The 22,515-nt window shown below is 38.1% G+C and overlaps 1 protein-coding gene across 4 annotated transcripts in view; it reads left to right on the top strand.

The window, feature by feature from the left end:
- The window catches only part of DIAPH2 (diaphanous related formin 2), a 185,716-nt gene that overhangs the window by 75,379 nt on the left and 87,822 nt on the right, over positions 1-22,515 (top strand). For all 4 annotated transcript variants that reach the window (XM_032124441.1, XM_032124440.1, XM_032124439.1 and 1 more), the window contains 2 exons: positions 5,682-5,811; positions 16,342-16,466. In XM_032124441.1, coding sequence (XP_031980332.1) covers positions 5,682-5,811; positions 16,342-16,466 — 255 coding nt within the window. The remainder of the gene's footprint in view (positions 1-5,681; positions 5,812-16,341; positions 16,467-22,515) is intronic.

Here is a 22,515-nt window from a genome sequence, read left to right as displayed (position 1 = left end):
CAGCTGATGCAGACTGACTCGTCCTGCAAACTGTTCTTTATTGAACTGAGGAATTGCTGAGGCCAAGTTACCTGTGCTTACCGCTAAATTCCTCTGGAAATAATGCAGACAGAAATCTATGGCTATTTAATTAATTTAATTCAGCATTACCCTCAGAAACAAAATCTGCTTGTTAACTTCTAAAAATTTGTTTTCAAGGTAGATATTTCTGAGGGAAATGTCCTTTTCTGTTTTGCTTTTTTTCTTTCACCCCCTCCCTGTGAGATTTGGAGAAAATACTCAAACTTTTTGTGTAATGAAATCAAATGCTGGCAGTGCTGCTGCATTTAGGTAACCAGGTATGTTTTGTGATAAGGTCATGGCTAAAAATAATCACAGACACTGATGGTGATTGAAACAAAAAAGATCTTGCCAAGATCCAGACATGAAATTGTATCATTAATATCTCCATGTATTGATTGAACCTTATGAATTACCAGTGCTGAGTTCCAAACTCAGAGCATGCCAGGAAGTTATGGAAATGTGGATCAGTTTCCCTGGACAGTGTGACATGTGCATTGTTTACAACTGAACTTTATTGTTTATTTTCCATGTTAAAAGATACTTTCTTTTATTTAAAATAATTGGTTTATGTATTTGCCATTCTAATTTGAATTAGATTAGTATAATAGTTTGCTTTTGCAGGACTTACTTTTTCTCAAATGTTTTTGCACCTGTACGTATCCTTTAGTATCATATTGAGAGAGGCTGCCCTCCACTCCGTTGGTGTTTAATTTTAGAAATGAGGTGTTTACATAGTATTTTCAACACTTTTTAAAATTACTGTTAATCATCCAAATTTATATTTGGGTAATGGATTTCTTTGTGTATTGATTATTTTCAAGTGATAATTGAATTTGGTTCCTCTGTTTAGAAGCATTTAAACTCTGCCCTCCCCTTTCCACTCAGAAGAGTAAGGTGACTTTATTGGCTTTGTTTCTGAACTAAGACTATGGTTTTCAACTGTTGTGAGGAGTGTAAAATACTAAACTATCAGATGGGGATATCTTTTACAAGCACCAGCTTTAATATCTATTTACAGCCACCCACCAGCTTTTTTCATTATTCAAACAGTCTCAGAATTTATGATTGTTGGTCACTAACTGGCCCTCACTGAGAAGATGAAAACTTGGGCATGTGGAAGCATGGCAGGGGGTCCTGTTCACTGACACCTTGCTGGGAATTAAAATTTCTAATTTATATTTCTTGGCTGAAGAAGGCTCTGATAGAAATAAGTGACATCTAACAGCAAGAGCAAGGTCTCCTTGGCAGTGTCATGTGCTTTACATGTATGTGCTTTGTGGGATGTCTGGATGCTACTAAATTTTTAAAGTTGTGTGAATATTGAAAGTTTTTTTGATTTTTAAAATTTTAATTGTGTGTGACATCAATTTGAGAAGGCACTGCAACCATGCTAGAAGTTTTCCTTGGATAATTTTAAGGTGTATTTATTTTTTTGTTCCTAAGGAATGTATTTCAGTCTTCAAGCTTGTCTAGCAGAATTTGGGAGCCTTTATTTTGTTTCTTGATATAACAACTCCTTTTTTAGACCAGTGACTATCATTTAGTGGTCTTTCTGCTCATGATAAGAGAATTTTATATTTTTTTTGTCAGCTGTCAGCAAGGTAGAAGATGTCTGTGTGCACATTTTTATGAATACACACACTTCATGATGAGGAATCCTAATGTGATGAATTCACTTTTCAATAAAACCAGAGTTTTGTATTGATTTTTTTTTTTGCTTGTTTCTTGAACAATCTTAAAATTAATTGTCTGTTTACTAGATGTAGTACTTACATTATACAGTCTGAAAAAAAAGAAGTAAAAAGGCAAGTATTGATCTGGGTAAATGTTTGGTTTTGGAAAATAAATGTTTTTACAACAGAGCTGGTCATTTCATACACAGAAATCTGGTTCTGTTACAACTTTTATTAAAACATGGTAAAGAAAGTAAAGCACAACTCCAGCCTGTCTGGTCTGAGCTGGAAGGCTAATGACTGAATAGTAATTGCAAATCCTTAAAAACAGATTATCTCTCTGGGTGTTATATTGCAGCATATGATGTTATTGAAGGTAGAAATGATTTGTAAACGACCTGTGGCAGAAGGCAGAGAACTTAATTTTGTTCAAATAAGAGACATCATCCTCAGAATTTATGGGATGTATCAAGCCTGGCAAGGGAGACCAGCTATTCCCATGTATGCACTGGAGCATCTTCCACTGCCTGAGCATGAAATGCTCTGTAAAAATAGAAATATTGCAGGAGAAGTGCTCAGGCTGAGGGAGGCTGCTGCAGTAATTCACTCCAGGTAAATCTTTTGCTGTGTTTGTTTAACATGTACAAAGGATCCAGCTGCTTTTGGAACCCCCAGTGCGGCAGGAGCCTCCTCAGGAGTTCCAAATTCCGCTCCAGGGGAGTGGAACTGAAAGGAAAGAGGTTTGCTGTAGGATTGTGCAGGTACAGCTCCCGGTCCTGTGGTGCTGAATTAAACTGAAGACCAACAGCTCAGTTTTAATCAAGCTTTTGCAGCGTTCTGGCTGGATCAATGTGTGTTTTATCTATGAAGAGCTATTATGTTCCTTTTGTTCATAGTGCAAATAGTGCGAGACGAGCTGTTTATCCAGTCTGAGGATTACTGCTGAGGGTACATGGACTGTCCAGCAGCCCTTGTTCTGGCAAGGGGGGAAAGATTTCTAGGGTAGGAGGAGGTCTATAGTCTCATAAAAATCAATAGAGAGCTTTTTATAGCTATAATAAGGCGTCACTCTAGTGATGGTTCATGCAGAAATTTTTCCTTGCATTGGCTGTTGTGTTTAACCCCCACACCTGCAAGCTGCATCCAGAAGCACCTGGGGTGAACCCAAACCCATCCTGGCAGGGGGTTAAGGTGTGACTGGCGTGGCTGAAGTGCTTTACTCTGCATAAGGGGAGAGTTTTGTTATGAGGATGTTTTTTGGCTTACAGAATTAAACACCTTGCTCTGTGTCTCCCTTGATTTGAATGGCTGTGCTGTGTTATGCTCTGTGTATCTTGGCCTTTAATCCTTTCCCAAACAGTGGATCTCATGGTATTGACCCTCCAATTGATGCTTCAGCATTCAGCTGGAGCTGCTTTCTGTAACCCACACTGATCTACTAATTTATTTAATTTATTTTTAAACTAAATGTGTTATTTCCAAATTCTGTCTCCCGGGTGAAGAAAGGCCATAGACTCAAAAACCTGTATTTTAAAATTTTAACACCACAGTGTTAAAAATTTATCCTGAATGATAGAATGATAGAATATCCTGAGTTGGAGGGGACCCATGAGGTTCATCAAAGTCCAGCTCCTGGTCTTGTAAGCACAACTTAATGGGCTCTTTTTTCTTTTCATCCACTTGGCTGTAGTGTGTAGAACAGCAGAAATCAGGCTAAGCCATTAGGTTCTTCACAAGCCAAGGAATATTATATCTGTTGGGCAAAATTCCTGCAAGTAAAAAACTGAATATAGAAAGTACTGCATTAAAATGGTGAGCAGGTTATTGAATATGAGTATGTATGGAATCCAAGTACAGTATGGGAACACAGAGACTGTAAAGACACAGCCATGGTGTCACCTGTCCAGTTCCTACCTTTCATTTCTGGTTTTTTATTTAAATGGGGTGTGCTAATCTACACTCAAACAACACCTGTCTTATTTTTCATTATATGAGTTGGCTTAGGACTTGATTTTTAAATGACAGATATTGATTCTAAATATCAAGCAGACCTGTGTGTATCCATTGTGTTAAACATAAGGATGCACATAGCAGAGACTTGTTTATGGCTGGGCCAAAGAAGTGAACTTGTTCAAGGTCTGAGTAAATGTCTGCTACAAGGTGCTAATACTGACTCTTGTTATGATGTTGCTGTTGGTGGCAAAACATGTTTCTGTTGTAATTTGAAAGCAAAATAATTTTGTCCATTTAGAAAAAACCTGCTTTATCCACTTGATGATGTCAGAGAGATCAAAGACTGCAAATCCCACTACTGTTGTTCACAGACAAATTGAAATGCAATTTCTTTTTTCCATGCAGATGTTTAGCCACTAAATCTATGATTTTTTTCAAGTCAGAAGAACTTCTGTGTATGTAACACATGAAAGCCCTTTAACTGCATACCATTACTGAGCATTGTTTAGTCTTTAATCGCTGAATTGGTATGAATTAAATTGCTTTCTTAATTGCCTAAATACCTTATATTTTTAAAAGCCTGTTTTTCCACTGCACTCATTTATTCTTAACAGGGTAATCCTTAAAGCTGAAAGGCCTCTATTAAATTGAACATCGATGGCAAGCCTGTCATGAGGATTATAGAATTAGAACGTCAAGTGATTTAGAGAATGAGAAAACAAATAGGAGATTTTACACACGCATTTATGTATTCTTCTTAAATAAATCCTTTATTTCATTTGTTGTGTATGTTGCAGCTTACTTCTGTGTAAGAACTGTGCTGGATGAGTAAGGGAAATGCTGTTAAAACAATTCTTTCCAGATGTATTACTAATCCTCTCTGTCACGTGAAGTGTACTCGTCTCAATCTCTTACCTACACCTACTCTTGTCTGTTGCTGTTGTGAATAAGAGGAAATCTCTGCTTCTGCTGGATCTTCCATCGACTCACACATTCCTTCTTTACATCTGCACAAAAATGGGCAAACTAAGAAATTTGGTCTTAAATTCGTTCTCTCATTCTCTTAAGTTCCTGATGTTCCTTTGTCTGGACACGTGCGCTCTGCCATGGAATTTAGCCACGAGCTTATTGGAAACATGCCACTGGTCCTGTATTCTAACAATTATTTCAGGTTTTGGGGTTTTTTTTGTTTTTTTAACTAAAAAAACTCATTTCAGCAGTTCATGCACTCAGGCTAACAGAGAACAGTGTCTTATCACTTCCAAGAATACTGATGTATTTCAGGCCACTAAAAAGTGCCTCTGCAGTTGAAAGAACAGCAAAAATACACAGTTACCTGTTACTTCACCTTGTGCACAGTTTTCCTGCAGTTTTTCATAAATACAGCTGGATGTATTAAATTTCCTTTACCTACAGTCAGGATTACCTTTGCTTTTTTTGTGGTCATTCTGTATTCCAGTAAGGCAGGGTGCATTTATTTTGTGTCTGTATAGAATTGGTCTCAAAATCTTCAGCCTAAAGCAGCGTGGTTTAGATTTTGCTTCAAGAAAAAATTGTGGATTTACAACAAGGAGTTAGTTTAACCTGACTGGTCAAAATACAAATTCTGACTGTTAGGACAATGTCCAGCTATGGAGCATTTCAGGGATTTGCATTGAAGGAACATTCTAAATTCTGGTCTGTTTAATCTCTGTTCACATCTGTTTTTTATCTGGGGGGATTCTGAACTGGCAATGCTAAAATCTCAGAACTTTATGGACTGTCTTCAGGTTTTGTTCTCATCAAAACTAATCATTCTTTTTTAAAATACTTCATAAGGTAGATTCCTTTTGTAGTCCTAAATTATGGAGAATTCAAGAAATTTCATTTTTTAAATGTGTTTATTTGCAGGCAACCCGTGTAGGCAACGTTTTGCTTATGAGTCGACATCTACAATATTCACTTTATTGAAGCATTTTTTTCTCATTGTTTTCACCTGTGTTCACTTTTTAGATTCGAGATACAAAATCATCAGATCAGAAAACGACCCTGTTGCATTTTCTGGCAGAAATCTGTGAGGAGAATTACCGGGACATCTTAAAATTTCCAGATGAATTGCAGCATGTGGAGAGTGCAAGTAAAGGTAAGCAAATGGACAAAGCACCTAAAGGTAACAGTTGTTTGCTTTGACATTAAATGCTTCCAGCATCTCATTTGAGGTTGTAGGATTATGTAAACTGTAAGCATTGATAATCCACGTGGATTGTGCCTTTCTGGTATTTATTGAGCTGAGAAGTCAGGAGGGAAAAGCAGTAATAGAGCAACTCCTCTTCTTCTGTAGCGGGCTGTGAAAATAAAACAGTGTATTTCAGTGAGGTGCTTGAAAAACCACGGCTCAGGAGTTGCCAGCAGTGCAGTGATGGTGTTCAGTGTCCCATTAAACCTCTGAAGAGTGAGCACTGTGTGTGCACGTGAGCCTTCACACACAGCGAGTTCCTCGTTTCCACACCTGATAGAGAATAGCAAACATGCTTTGGAAAAATCCCAGGCTGCACAGGAAATAGATAGAGTTTAATTGTGCTGCCCTGCACAAATTAATACTTTATTTGTGGTCAGTCAGCAGCCCAGGCTGGTGGCTGTGGTACCTTAGTTCATCTGTTGGGCACGTTCTCATGGGACACAGGCTGTGCTGCTTGGCACATTGCTGCTGAGTTATTGATGGCAAAGGTAGGTGGTAGCTGAAGATAACAAACTTTTAATTTGCCTGGGCATTAATGGTCCATCAGAAGATAAATACCTGGGTAGCACCAGAATATCAAGGAAAATAGAGATAGGGGAGAAATAGTTGGATAAACATTTCCATTAGCTCTGTCCAGGTTTGCTCTCGGAAATTTTTGTCTCCTTTTTTCCAGGGTTATCAGTCAGTGTCTCTCTTCAGAGCAGTGATTAGCTGTTAGACAGATACTTTATTAATTCGGCCATCATTTGCTTTCAGTTTGTGTTCTTCTGTCTTAACCTGTCTGGTGAGAGCAGAGCTCTTGTTTCCCCGAGGACCTGGGGAACAGTTCATCCATCAACCCAACTTTGCCATTATTTCATCTCAGACTTCTTCACACTTTTATGTGTCTGTCTTTGTCATACAATTTTTTTGCTGTTTCTTGAACTTTGCATGCACCTTTCCATATTTTTTTCTGTATATAAATTGTATTTTATTTGTACTGATGAAATGTGTCCCTGCCACCCTTTGCTGCAGGGTGGTTCATAGGCCTGAGTGCCTATGAACAAAATGGGACTGATCTGGGATTAGTGGGGTGTCTGTGCAAGGCCAGGAGCTGCACAGGATGATCCTTGTCATTCCCTTCCAGCTCAGGATATTCTGTGTTTCTATGGTGGACTAATGCAGTGATTAATTTATTTATGCAAGTAGCAGTTGGGTATCTTATCTAAATTCCAAAAATGTTTTCTACCACTTGATAATTCTTTTCTTGAGGTGACTTTTAATTTTTTTCTTCCTTTCTTTGTAAAGTCTTCTGGTTTACCAGGCACTTTTGATGATCTTTTATGAATTTTCTTCTGTGGCTGACACTTGACCTTGCAGCTTTGAGATTTTTATAGTTTGATTCAAAGGCTCTGATGTTCTGTAAGTTGACTTCAGGAATTAAACTGAAAGAGTCAGTAAAGTTTAGTTAAGCTGTAGCATCCTAAACAGAGAAAGCCTGTTAATGGGAGCAAAGCCTCTAATAATTCTGATGCTTAGAACACATATGAAAAAGATTTTATTGCAGTTAAATTTGTTTCATTCTGTAACACAAAAGCTGCATTTCTTATAAACAGCAATGACTTCTAGCAGAGCATAAATTACTGTTCATTTTTAATGACCAAACCTTCCCTTTTGGCCCTTCTTTGCTTTCTGGTGCAAAGCAGAGTTTTGGCGGAATAACCGGGATTTGTGCACGTTGCTTCAGCTGTTCCCCATGGTCCTTCTTGGGGTTCATTAATTGTAATGTTCATCTGCTCTCTCACATGTGGTGCTTTTTTTGTGTAGGAAGTTGAAGTGCTTTGCATGCAAGAGATATTGCACTTCCTATTTATTGTTTGGTGTTTTATAAACCAGTGGTTTCAGGGATGGGCAGTTGGGTTTATTTTTCCTGTGGGAAGCCTCTTTTGAGAAAATTGATATGAGGATGCTGGCATCAGTTAGTTATTCATAAAATAGGAAGAAACCTACCAGCAAATATTATCTCTGCATGAGTTTTAAATAAGGAAATATGAGCTAGACAGGTGAGTGTCATTACTTGAGAATGGATGCTGGTACTTTTCAGTCAGGAGGCAGCCTCGTAGTTAGGACTGTACATAACCTTCCAACTGCTACACTTGGCATCTGCAACTTCTTTTAAATCTTGGTTGCATATTCTCAGTTCCATGTAAAGAAAAAAAATCCTGTTCAGCTTTAATTTTCATCTAAGAATAAAGAATCAGCATCTGAACAATGGCTGGTTTTTTTTTTTAAATGAAGAGCAGATAAGGCATAAAACTGGATTTTAATATGAAAAGGTCAATGGGATTAGATGAACTGCCCATGCATGTACTAAAATCTTCAATAATCTGATATAAGGTATAATAAAATAGTTAATCTTTTTAAAGATGGAAGATCAACCTGGAGGTTTATGAAAACAAAAAATAAATTAGGAAACAGTTTTATTCTGGAACATATGAGCAAAGGTCAAAGTGATTAACGATCAAGAGATCATTGGAAAAGCATTTCTTCTTCCTGGAAGCAGACTGTGAAAGGAAAACCAATCAAAACTCACAAGGTTGTGACGAAGTGCATTGTTTGATGTCAGTGAAATTCCCTTTCATTCCCATCCCATATTGGGGTTTGGTCAAATATCCAAATAAAAGCAAGAGGTCAGAATTTCTAGACACAATCATGTGGTTAAAAGTATAGTTTGGAATTACTTAGAAAAGAAATGTATTTTTTAAGTCAAGTCTCTCCTGAGTGTCAAGCCTCTTGGAAATCATAAAAATGAAATAGGTAACACACAAAATTCAGATGATTAAGTTAGCCATGTATTTCATAACAATAACTTAATTTTAGATATTAAGAGCGATAGTTTTAAATTCCAGTTCATGATTCAAACATTGTGCCTGTAAATAATAAAACATAAAAACAAACCATAGCTGTGTCTTCATCTGTTGAATATCCAGTTCCTGATGTACCTGTTACCTGCTTGCTTTGTCTGCCAGCGGTGAGAGTCACTGGGCTCCAGAGATTCACAGCAAGTTGAGATTAACTGTGAAAGTGGTGTAGATATATTATATATATATCTATATATCTTAGTCTTTTTCAGTAATAATGAGGGCTTTTTTGAGCACTTAACATTCTGAATTCTTTGCCTGACATAAAGGTGTGCTGCTTGATAATTCTTTATAGTGTTGTTAAAAGTAAAATCAAGTGAAAGGGGCCTTGTTGGGGGTGAATTAGGTCTGTGCAGTGGACTAAAAAGTACCAATAGCACCAGCACAGATTTGTCACTTATGTGGTCATTGAAATTTATTTCATTAATTTGCAAGCATATGATTCTGATGGTTGAGGCATCTCTCTAGAAAGGCCATTAGCAATCAGATACACTGTAGAATACAAATGTGTGTATACTTTTTTATTACAAATAGTGTAATAAAATATTAATTTTAAGATTTTATACAGGTACTTCACTGTGATTTAATGGCATAATTTTAGAATGGGGGAAATATTTTAAAACATCCTGTGCAACTGTCACTTTGAAGTATAGCAATTTAAAACATGCTCATAAGCAGCAGCCATTTTTCTGTCAAACAAAAGTTTTATAGTTTGTTGCAGCAGAAAAAAAACTATTTTAGCATAGAGATCTGCAGCATTCCACCTTGCAGAGTTTAAATTGCTGAAACAGATTCTGCCCAACCTGGCACATGAGTGGTATAAAGCAGACAGTGTTTTGTGGCAGAAAACAGTTAATTCTGGCACCTGGGACTTTTCTCTAATGGCATCTGAAGCTGCTGGCATTTTGCATCGTAACCACAAGTTGTACAGAGACTTCTGTCATTGTTTTCCCTCACGTAAACTGCAGTACTGGTGTGGAAGGAGCTCTCTGGGTGTTTTCCTGGCTGTAGGGGACACACACAGGTGGATAAAACACGGGGGACTCCTTCCTGTTGTGGCGCTCTGGGCGTGCGCCCAGCACTGCCCCGGGGATGGGAAGATGCATCAGCTCATTAAAAGTTTCCTCCAGTCACTTCTCCTTCGCTGGCAGGCGTCAGCGAGGAAGGCAGGGAGGCAGAAACCTCACCGGCGCTTCTTGTGTTGTAGTTCCAAGGAGCAATTTCTGTAGGAGATCCTTTTGGAGGCTTGCTAAGATTCCGGATTGCCTTACACTCAGTAAAATTGCTCAGTGAATTTTCCCAGTCTGTGAAGTCTTTGAGGATTTTTGTTAGTTGCTGTCTGTGTGTAACAAATGGTGTACAGAGCTGTGGTTGTTCTGCATTCTGAAGCTACATTTTGAAGTTATAATTTGGAATCCCCATTAACCAGCTTTTTGTATGGCTTGCATTTTAAGGCTCTGCTTCTCTCCCTGAAGTGTAAGTATCAAGGGCAAAATGAAAGAGCAGCCCAAATGACTCTCATGGGCTCTTGCTTATTAAAGAAATTAAAGCATTTAAGAATATCTGGCTGTAGTTAAACCAATTCAGAAGTGAAGATTGCTTTAAATGTCTTAAGTTGTGTAATCCATTTAGAATTCCTTAACACAAGCTACTAGAGAGAGGTGGAAGCTACAAAATGGCACTTTGTTCTTTCTTTTCCTGCTTATCTGTGGTTGAATTTGCACTTTGATGGCTGTGAGGAAGGTTGTGGCACCTCTGCAAGTGGGTCAGGCAGTCAGAAAGGCCAGGTCCAGTTAGAGGTTGGGAGTATGAAGGGAGATCAGTTGGATGAAGTTGCCCAACAGCTCTGTGAGGTTTTTATATCAACAGCAGGTTGTGTGACAACAGCTTTGATCCTTCTCTGTGCATTCCTTACTTTGTTTACTTGTCTCCTGTGCCTCATTTGCAATTTGTCTTACACCCTTGCCAGCAGTTTTGCTTCAGTATGCTCATTTAATACATTCTGATTTTGTAATTATAAGCTCTCTTTTAAAAATAAACTCAACTTTGGAGATCTTGAAAGACATTTGTAATTAAATCAACATCAAAGTACAGCGAGTTTCTGGAGTGCTCTGGAGGTGATATCCCATATTGCCAGGAGAATGCTGCTGATTGCAGAGCTGTTCTCACCCATCAGCTCCAGTGCTCCTGGTTATTTTTCTAAAATTGGGACATCTGTTTTCTAGAAGATTTGCAGTTGTAATATGAAAAGTCAGTTCAAGTAAAAAACTTTCTATGACAGGCTGTTTGCTGTTTAGTGAGGTAAATGAGAAGGGTAGAGGGGGAAGGCTGTTCCTGACAAGGGAAAGTTGGGAGTGTGGCACACACGGAGTGCCTGAGACTGAATCTCTCACTAAACTCTAAACCAAGAGTTACTGAGGCTTGGACTTGTCACAAAGTGTTTGATGTTCAAATTGTGCTCACCTCCACCTGCAGGTGGAGGGACAGTGACAGCAGTGCACAAGTGCTGTGTCTGTGTTTGGCCAAGGCTGTGGAGTTGCTGTAACAGCCTGAAAGGTGGAGCACAGCTGTGTCCCTGCCTTCCTTCACCTTCCCCAGCAGTGCTGTGAGCAGGCACATGAGATGCTGAGGCTCTCCTGGGGAAGGAAATCTTAGCATGCAAATCAAAAGTGCAAATGCACATCTATGTGTGAAATCTGTTCAAAAATTCTGTTTTGAAGGCTCCTCCAAACAAATTCCAGTACATAGTAATAGGATATGAACAAATCATTGCTCTTTGGGTAGACCTGCTCTTACTCCTAAACTTGAAAAGGTGCAGGGAAGATTCTGCGAGGGAAAAAGTCTGTTATGCATGAGGTACTGGTTGTTAAGCACAAGGGCTTTGTGTCAGAAAGCTTTCCCAGTTTTTGGAAGAGAAGGATGGCGACTCCTCTAGCTGGGTAAGATAGCATCTGTTCTTCTCCTTTGACCCTGAGGTGTTTAAACATTTATTGTCTTAACAAATAGAACCTTACTTGGTATGAATTGAGTAATCAATGCTTGTAATTCCTGCAGATTATGTACTTGCTCACCCATTTCCCTCCAAACTGCCTTTCATTCTTTTGTGGAAGACTACTTCCATCTGCCCTCAGGCAGTAAGAAATAAATAGTCATTAGTATGCTTACAATGTAGTTATGGTACAAATACTGTCTAGACTTAAAAATCCATGAGTTCATTTGCTTCATACAGACTTGCTTTTGCTCACTGAAGTAATTTATGTTGTTGTCTTTCACTTCAGAGTTGTTTCGAACTGTGCACATGGCCATGCCAGTTCTGTATCATTTCACCTCTCGTTATGGGGAGGACTCTCAGTCTGAGGCAATCTTATTTTAGAAAGGATTAGTCTGACCTTTGGTCCTATTGCTGTATTAATGTAAATACAAAATGCTTAGCTTGACTACAGGGCCCAGCTAGTGCTCGACATCAACATGAGATTAACTGCTTGTAGCATTTTTCTGGGACTAAACTGCTCTACCAGACACTCACTAAGCCTTCCTTAGCGTGCAGACTGTGCAACTGCTTTCTCCAAAATAAGTAGATAGGATTGGGTTGAGGGGTTTTTTTCTGAGGAGCAATTAATACAGGGAAAATAATAAGGTGAAGGAAATTATTACCTTCCATGTCAACATAATATTGTGCCCTCTCTTCAGTGACTGAATTTCTACTATAATTAAATAATAATATGCAAAATAATCTTTTAATCAGTCCAAGATTTAATGATGCATGATTGAGTTGCATTCAGTATTTGTGCAGAGACAATACTGATAGATCCAAGTGCTCGTATTAGTCTGCCCCTGAGAGGAATAATCTGGACAATACATTATTACATGACTTCACCTGGTTCATGTTAGTTCTCTGTTACAGTGATCCTGCAGTGAGTTGAAACATGCACGTTTAACTCCTGCTATTGGCTCTTTTCTTTGTCTCATAAATCCTTTTATCACCATGGTTTGAGGTACACACATTAAAGGTGCTCTATTTCTTTCCCTGTTCAAGCTTCAGGTGCCCTCTGCAAGCTAACCTTTCCTTAGGGCTAAACTAAGGGCCAGATTGACACAATTTGGACCAGATTGAGAAATTGTGCTGCCTTTTTTCCTCTCGTTGGCCTTGAAGATGGGCCCATACATAGGCTTTGGGGTTTATGCAGTTTTTTCGGACAGGGCATTTGGGGGGACCACTGCAGTTCCTCCGGGCTGTCTTCCCCACCATCTGCACATGTTCTCAGAGACTTTAAAAGCTACATCCCCACCCCTTACTCTTGATATGTTTCTGAACCTGTTGTCTAAGAATGCACATCATTCCTGTCTAAACTCATTTATACTCTGTCTCTACTGTTCCCCGTGTCAGCGCATTTGACTTTTGAATTCTCACACTTTGCCATTTCTTTGAATGCTGATCTTTCCACTGGGGATGGGAGTCTTAATTGTCCTGTAAAGCTGTGAGGGTGGCTGAGGTGGGTTGTTTACTGCTGTTGATTTGTTTTAATTTGGAAATGTGGCAAACATTTTATCTTTGCTAATCCAAGGAAATAAATGGCCAGGCATCCTTTAGGTTGCTTCCTTTTTTTGGGGGTCTGCTCATCCTCAAGTGTTTGGGGTTACACACAGGGCTTTTTTTTTTTTGTGGTGGCTTTTGGTGCTGGGGTTTTTTTCTTCATATTTTCTGTATTTGCCTCATGTTCCTGCCTTCAAATCAGTTATTTATGTATTGGATTTAGTTGGTTTTTCTCTCTTGTTGCAGCATTAAATGGAATAATGTTGGAATGGCTGCTCCAGAGAGGCTTTCTCAGTAAGAGCCCTTGCACAGTGCTTGTGTGCCACTGAAGGCCAAATGCTGCCTTTCATGTCCATTTTTGAGACTAGTTCTATTAAGATACCTAATTTTCACATGGAATGATGGGCAAATGGAAGGTGAACAAGCCTCTGTCTTTGAGGAATGCAGGGGACAGGCTGTTCAGTGTGTGCATTTTGAAATGGTTTCAAGGAAATGGCTTTGTGCTGCAAGTAGAATTTATGCTCTCATAAATTAAAACCTTGCAAGAGTTTGAAGAAATTTATATGAATTTCCCTGAAAGTAAAAGGTATTCATGCTGATTCCTCTGCACGTTACTGAAGTAGTAAATCTCGAATAAAAGGGTTTATGGGAGGAAATGCAGATATTTTATTATAGTCTATATATATATGTTCCCTGTTCTGTCGTCTTTTTAAATTTGTCTTGCAGAACAACAACTTCATAAATTATTTGAACAGAAACTTGTACATTTGCCTGGGCTAGGGGAAAAAAAAAGTTAACAGAATTGCATATTCTACAATGTCTTTTTGTTAATTGAGTGTGAATATAGCAGTTAATTCTGGGAAGCACAGCTTTAGGATGCAGCCTTCTTGCTTGGATAGAGGATCTCCATCCTTTCAAAGCCAGTACTGCACCTCATCTAGGGCTTTCTGAACTTAATTTTATAGAACAGTGTTACTGAAAACGCTTTACATCCATCTTAATCACAAAGGCTAACAGTTATTTGTCATTGCTTGCTGAATTTCTTTGCACTTTGGAATTTCAGACAAAAATAAACTTTTACTCTTGCTACATGGTCATGCATTTAAATATTTTCAAATGGCTGCAAACAGTTAAACTTTGTGTTACGTTGCCTATTTACGTACCAGCTGCTATTTTTTTTATGAACAAAGCCACCGTTTGCATCCTCCTCATTTATTTTTCAGTTCCAGCATTTTCCTTCAGTGCTGTTTCTCCCCATCCAACTGCACAATGGCCTATAAAAACATTACAGTAATTCAGGTTCTTCAGTTCAAGCAGAAATGTGTGCTTTGATCATGATATCAAATGATTAAACTAAGGCAACCAGAACCTAAAAGCTTTGATAATTAATGTTATTCTGAATGTTTTAGTGGTTGATTTCAAGGTTAACTCTCAAATGTGACTTTAAAAGCTACAAGGATTCTGTGGTCAGTATAGATTCCTACCCCAGCTGAATTAAGCTTTAAAAACTTTCACTGCAATTCTAGGGCTACATGATTAGTAGTTCCTTTGGTACCCAGTATAAAATGGATAAAATTGAAAATAAAATCAAGACAATGGCTGCTATAAAGACAGCTCTATTGGTGCCTTATGTATTTGAACACGCTCGTGAAATCAGTGTTACGGCTGATGTGAGTCGTTACGTAGAAAGAATAGAAAATTGATTTTCTTCTGGGAACAGCTTCCTTATTTACCAGATTTTTATTTCCTATATGCTGTTTTTCAAGCCACCGTGACTCAATTTCCTTCTACTCTTGAATCTCACGTAGTCATGGCACCATTTTTTTTTAAATAGCAAGAAAACAGAAATATAAATGGTTCTTTAGAAAGTACTTGGTGGAACTTCTGGGCAAACTGCTTGCCATCAAAAGATAATAAAAACCCCTTAACAAAATGGAGTCATTTGCTTTTCTTGGCTGCACTAGGGAGAAAGGGGTCTTGGGCTTCTCTGCTTTTTCTTGGAAGCACTGGTTTGTGAGCTGTGCAAGAGGGGACACAGAATGGAAGAGAGGCTTGGGTGCCAAAAGGCAGCTTTCAATGAAGAGGAGGTGCTTGTCCAATTGTTCTTATGATAAAAGTGAGAATGACAAATGGACCCTCATGGGTTATGGCATAAAAGTCAATATTACCAGTTCAGATTTTAATTCTCCAGCTAGACCAGGAATTTCTCTGCAGAGACTCTCTCACTTTCCAGGTCTGGAATTTCTTTGTGATGTGGGATTGCCTCGCTGTCACAATGGTGCTGTCATTTTTTGCTCACATGATGTATCAATTAGGGGTTGTTTAATCCAAATTAGCATCACAGTGGTTTTCACTGGAATAGCTTGTCACACAGCAAGCAGGAGTTCTTTACAGTACCCTCTTTTTTTAATGAGTGTGCTGTACTGTGACTCCTTTACATCCTTTTGATTATCAGCAGCTTTTATTATTCAGACCTACCTTTGTCATTTACACAGCTCTGGGTCCCAGAAATCAGTGTAATTTCAGTAGAAGAAAAATATTTAATTTTTTTTCCCCCATGTCTGTTACTTAAATCATTCCTGTAACAGAAATGTTAATAATAAGATCATTCATTTAACCAACTACATGCATGAAAAAGATGAAATATCTTTGAACTCTAGTTAGTTTTTAATCTTTGAATTAGATTTAAAAGAATATTAGAAATAATAATATTAGAAATATTGGAATTTTTGCCATAAATCTAAATAGAAATGGAGTAATTTGAACTAATGGTGGAATTAAGTGGTGACATTTCGATGTTAAATATGATGATCTGGTATATTACAGGAGATATTTTCACTTTATTTTTATGAAGGGAGGGATTTTTATGAGCAGTAATTCAGAAGAATGTGAGTCTACTTAATGGAATCATTCTCTTTAAGACTATTTATACTGACATTGTTTTTTCCCCTTTCTGGAATCTGGAAGCTTTATACTTTTTTTTTTTTCCCCCCCCCTCAGTTTCAGCCCAGACTTTGAAGAGCAACCTTGATTCAATGAACCAGCAGATCCAGCGCCTGGAGAAGGACATTGAGAATTTCCCTAAAACCCAGGATGAGCACGATAAGTTTGTAGAAAAGATGAGCATATCCTTTTTGCACGTCCTCACTGATCATCTGAACAGTCTCATCCTCTGCTTAAGTATTTACAGCACTTGAAAATCGGTTTTAAGTCTCTTCTTTCACACATTTCTTCTAGAGCAGAGAAAAGAGCATCGGTGAACATGGTGAATGTGAGCAAACAGAACTGAGGAGAGCTGAAAGCATCAATAATCAGATTTTCAAGGGGGCAACCAGAAAGCTCTTTTGAAGGAAGTAGTTACAGTGAGCAGCCTGTACTGAGTGAACTCAGTATGGGGATTTTTTTTCTGTCTGAAAGAATTACTGAATCAATTTTAGAAACATACCAGTGGCAAAGTTGATATATTTATTATTTAGTTCCAGATGTGGTGTTTTTTGAAGGGCAGAGTATTAATTTTGTTAATGGTTTTTGGTTATTTTTTACCATCATTTTAGAGAAATATTTACATTTCTTTTCACACGAAAGTGTTCTGTCCTTTAATTTCTGTAGAGAATAGACACTGTGGATCCTTTAAGCACTACCAAGTAAAATCTGTGGGAGACTATAATATGGTATCTGTCTAGCTTGTTTCTGTATATCCAGCTTTCATTTTGTTCAAAAGTTTGAGTAAAAAGCACACTGTAGATACAAGAAGTTCACAAAATTGCAGCAAAGACTAAGAAAAAGGCATTTTTTTTTAAAAAAGAAACCCCCAGTTTTTTATTGTGCACAAATCCCACCCCTGTGTGGATATGGGAGCGTTTGGAGTGCAGTGCATGGCAAGTCCAAGGCATTTTGTGCATTATAGAAGCTCAAATAGTTCCTGTGATACCTTTCCTTTCTTGCTGCAACAGAAGTCATGACAGAAATTGTGGGGTTTGGGGTTTTTCAGAGGAAAGAAAAAGGGGGGGATTGATGTTCAGAGCTGTTCACAGCTGCTCATCACGTTCGGTGGGTGGATGTAATGAAGAGCTTCTCCCCACTGCTGTGTCTGTGGAAAGTCAGTTTTTTGCAGGATTTACCATCTGAATGGAGTCAGTGACAGAATTTCGCAGAAGATATTTAATATCTTCTCTGTATGGATTTATTTTAAGTTCCTGACAAGACTGCAGGAAAGGAGCTTAAGGGAGACAACTCCTGACTAAGTGGAAAATTGTTTCTTATTCCTTACATCTTCCCTTTCACCTTGTCTTACGTGCAAGGGTAAGAGACTTGCTGCTGGTAATCACGTTTATCAGTTGTGCTGTTAAACAAAGCTTCTTATTTCCCTCACGTGCATTCACGTCAGAAAAACTTCCAGAATTGCCTTGTAACTGTCCTGTGCCTTGTCACCCCGTGCAGGCTCTGCATTGTCACAGCAGCCCCGCTCTGTTCATAACTTAAACCAGTTTCTGAAATGCACCTTTACCACTGCTGCTTCTTGTTAAGTTGGACAGCTCTGCTTTCCAGCTTATAGGAGTTATTTTCCAGTTGCATTGTCCTTTTGTTACCTATGTATTTCCTTATTGAAATGATTGGCATCACCCAAATGATTTGGCAAGAAGAAAGAGCCAAGTAGGTAATATTTAACATTTTTCTCTGTAGCTTGTCACCTGAATTTCTTAGAGAAGAAAGTTTGTCTGACAATGCAAAAGAGTAAAAGAAAGTATGTACTAATGCTTCTTAGTATTGGCAAAACTGGGAGGATCCTATGTCATGTTTGAAAATGAATTGTTCCAAGTGTCCTGGGCAGCCTGGCTCCAGTGCGTGAACGTTGATTCCCAGGTAGATTACTAACCCCTGTAACTGAAACAGCCCCCAGAACTGTGCATGCCTGGCAGCTTTTATCATCCCTGGGACTCTGAGGGCTTGACAAAAGAGATAAGCCTGTAAGAAATGAGCTGATTCTACCTCAGGATTTATGTTTGCGTAATTAATAGATGACCTGATAAGGGGTGTGTTTCTTCTTTAGAAAGTCATCTCCTGTTATATCAAGTGATCAAGTTTGTTTCTACTTATCACTGAACATTTTAAAATTTTCTGCACTCCCATATTTTTATTAGATTGAAGAATAATTTTTGAGGGTGTAAAAGTGACACCCTAGTCTGCAGTATGTATTTCTTTGATTTCGTCAGCTGCCTGAAGATTTGTTGGTGATGGCACATACAGAGATTAGAAAGTTACAGAATCTCAGGCTGAACATCTCTGGGTGTGTCAGAAAAATTTGAGATGTGTCTCAGTAGAGTTTTAGCATGCAGGAATTATAATATTCAAGGCATAGTTTCTCCTTCCTGTTCCTGCCATAAACAAAGCTGTTTACCAGTAGTTGTGGATGAGACTTTCTTGAGAGGGTGTGAGTGTAATACTGCTTGGAGTATCAAATTAAGTAAATTAAGTCAATAAGTTAATAATTAAGTATCAAATAATCAAGTTAACTGACAGGAAAAATACCATCCATAATACTAATTCATAATAATGAAATTAATATTCATGATATAGAAGCAAATTCTGTGAAAGAATTTAAGTAATTCTAGTTTTTTCCCAGCTTTTTTTTAACAAACAAGCTTTTGGTACTGTGACAAAAAGATGAATAGAAATTCTACCTATGTTTTCATTTTGGATCTTTTCTTGGTCAGTTTCTAAGCAAGATAATTTTTTACTTCACTTAATCAGTTTTTTATTTAGCACATACAGTTATTCATCTCAGTGTAGTGTGGCTGAAGAAAATAATGGGAATAAAATATTCCTTCTGTGAGTTTCTTGCTATATTAATTATATATATAAATATATTATAGCTATTTCTTGCTATATTATAAACAACTTGTGTGATTTCTGAAACAACTTTATGATCTGATCTGTGGCTGGCATTGTATTTTACTTGAAGATGAATTTGTAAATAATTCAGCTTTAAATGGGAGAGGTTTCTTTTATAACTAGCCCTGCTGCATGAAGCACTGGGGAGTCTGATTCAACAGTTTAGAAGAGCAATTACAGACTGTGCCAAGTCTGGCTTTTGCTCGGGGTTTTACTTCAGTTTGTGCCTCTAATTGAAGATCTTTTCTAAGGTGCAGAGCTCTGAATTTTATATTTACTTGCTGTAGGTGTATACACTGATTTCAGTGATGTTGAAACATGAGTGTCTAGTTGGGACTTGAGAAAGATACTCAGATTAATGGAGTTCAAATGTAAATGTTATTAACAAAGATTAAAAACAACAGAATGAAAAGCAATTTCAGAGGGAACGAATGAAAAGTTGGGCAGAGTTAACATCAATATTGATTTAGAACTGTAAATACATGAATAATAAATACCACTTCTTTCCCCCTTCCAACATCTCACACGCATTCTATGACAAAAGTTTATTCCTCTAGAAAATAAACAGGAGCTTTGAATGTTGTTCCAAGGAGAAGGGGGTGAGTGAGGGAGCATATTTGGTCCCTGGTTTAATCCTTTTCCTTATCCTACTGCCTGGAGAAGAATGACTTTGGCTGTGTATATTTTATGAAAAATCTGACATGAATTTATTTCTACAAAGAGTCCTTCATGTCCTGGTGTATCCTTAAACAGAGACCTTGTATGGCTTTTCTCTTTTCAGCTGTGTCGTTCACCCTAATAAGAGACATTAATGTGCCTAAACTTGTTAAAATCTTTTGCCTACCAGAGCACTAAATGCTGCCACGTGGGTTTTCTAACTGATTGCATACATGTGAAGAATTAAAAGCTTATTTTTAAAGAATTGCAAAATTAAGAGAACGATGAATGAAAGAGCAAAAATTACTGCAGATAAAAAAATTCAAAGCACTGTGCATTCATCTTATCATTAAATGGAACAGCAGCAATTTGTGAACTAATTTTAATTTCCAGTAAGGAACACCATTCATTAGAACAGAATCCTTTTTATGGAATAAAAAGCTGCCTTCCTGAAAGGCATGTATCCTCACTTGATGTGCATTTATGCTCCTAGTTCTATCTAATAACCATTACAGCTTCACAACTGAATACGAGGGGTTTATTTCCTCCCTTGATGGACGTCACTTGTACAGAAATGGTCTGGGAACAAGGCTGCTTTATGGGGGGGGGGGGACTTTTATGCAGTGGGAATGTTCAGTATTTAATGTGCATTAAACATCAACTGATAATTCTCTTGCAGGAGCTGCACTGCAGAGTCTCTTAGAGCAGCTCCTTGGGAAGGTGCAAATGTTCCCAGAGCAGGATCTGGGCATCTGGAAAGGGCTGGGAGCTGTGCCCCTGGCTGTGACTGAGCAGCAGGACAGCAATTCCACCTGCCCCAGAGTGCTGAGACAATGGCAATGGCAGGAACGCTCCTGGCATCTCTCAGCACTTGGGATTTCCTCCTGGCTTCTCAGGGAGGAATAATTCCCTTCAAGTGTTTGGAGATGTCGTTTTTAGGAAAGCCTGGGGTTTTTTTGTAACTTGAAATGTACTAGTGCCTTAATTTCTGTAGGAAAATGTACATTAATATCTGAAGTTGCTCATGAACAGGAGATTCTCATAAATAACCCCATGGGGAAACATTTCTGGGGCCTTGTGTATGTCCCTGCCTTTGAAGTAACTATCTTCTGCCTGAATGTATTTAAATGTGGTTTAAAGGTAGAGGCATTTCTCAGTGCTTTGGGAACTGGAAGAGAGAACCATTCAATGATTTTTCCAATTCCAGGTCACGTATAAACCTTCGAAGAGGTTGATATACCTGCCTTTTCTTGCAAAATATATATATATATATAAAATTTTCTTTCTTGCTAGCTACAAAAATGACATTTGAAAACAGCTTAATTTGCAAGTGCAACTCTTGACTAAAGGAGAATTATGGTTATTTATCCATATAAAATACTTTTCCTAAGTAAGCCCTGTAATGCTGTATGGCTTCTGCCTTACAGTTAATTTTAGTATATAAATTGTTCATGTCTCAAGGAACTTTTTGAAGCAGGGCATGCATTTAAGTGCCAGGAATACCTTTTTTTTGCCCTGCTACAGACTTACGTCAATTTGAAGTGATTGGTAATGAGTTATTAAAATGTTCTTAAGAATAGCCACCTTGTACTACTGTTCTGTAGGGTCTTATGCAAATTGATTAACGTGAGCAAAGAAAAAAGTATCACATGGGTGGTGTACTTCACATTTTGCATCTAGGACGCTCTGTTCTAAGTTTTTGTAGCTCTAAGACAGCTAAATTTGTGATTTGGGTATTAGATTTGAGATTCCAGTGATTTGCTTGGCTGTTTGACAGCCCCCGAGTCTGCATGCCCCAGATTTGCATTATTTTGTATTGCCCCAAATGCAAGAAAAAAATCCCTAAAATGCACTTTTGAAAAGGAAATTGACAGTGTATCATTTTCTGAGAGGTTACATTTAAAAACCTTTTATCTCTGAACACTCGCCTGATATTTAAATGGGGCTGCCACAGCAACCAAGACACACTTGATTAAACTGCTCGTGCTTGTAATTCTGAGAAGTACATCTGAGGGGCTGCAGGATTTCATCAGCACTGGCAGAAAATCCCCCTGCTGAAAGCACGGCGATAGAAGATAGGAAGAATTAGTTTGTACAAATAATCTGCTTTTCTTTTCCAAACTAGAGGCTTTTTTAGAAAATTCAGGGCATTGGTGAATGAACAGAGTTTTCCTTCTCCATTTTTGCATTGCTAATTGTTTAAGCTCGTGGCATCTCAGCAGTTTGAATCCTATTGAAGAACTGACCCAGCCAAGTTAAAAATCAGATTACAAGCAATTTGGGCTATATTTAGTTACGTATATTCGATTGACATTATTAAGCTATAGGGGAAAAAAACACCAGTATTTGATGCTGTTGAGCTCAAATGTACTTAAGTTGTTTACTTAGTCTTTAGAGAGTGTGTCTCCCCAGCACATAAATGATCCTGTGTGCAGAGCTGCCTTTTTATAAGTACCAGTTTAAAAATAAAATATTCAGCAGGTCAGAAATATGGCCAGGACCTTTTGCAGTTAGAGGGCACAACATCAGCAACACATTCTGAAATCTCAGTCCTCAACAACACTCATGCAAACAACCCCAGAAGCTGAAATTTTATTTATTTATTTATTTGGCAAGCCTGTTGTT

The sequence above is a fragment of the Corvus moneduloides genome, chromosome 14 (genome assembly GCF_009650955.1).
Source record: "Corvus moneduloides isolate bCorMon1 chromosome 14, bCorMon1.pri, whole genome shotgun sequence".
Lineage (NCBI taxonomy): Eukaryota > Metazoa > Chordata > Aves > Passeriformes > Corvidae > Corvus > Corvus moneduloides.
This window is presented reverse-complemented; position numbering and strand designations above follow the sequence as displayed.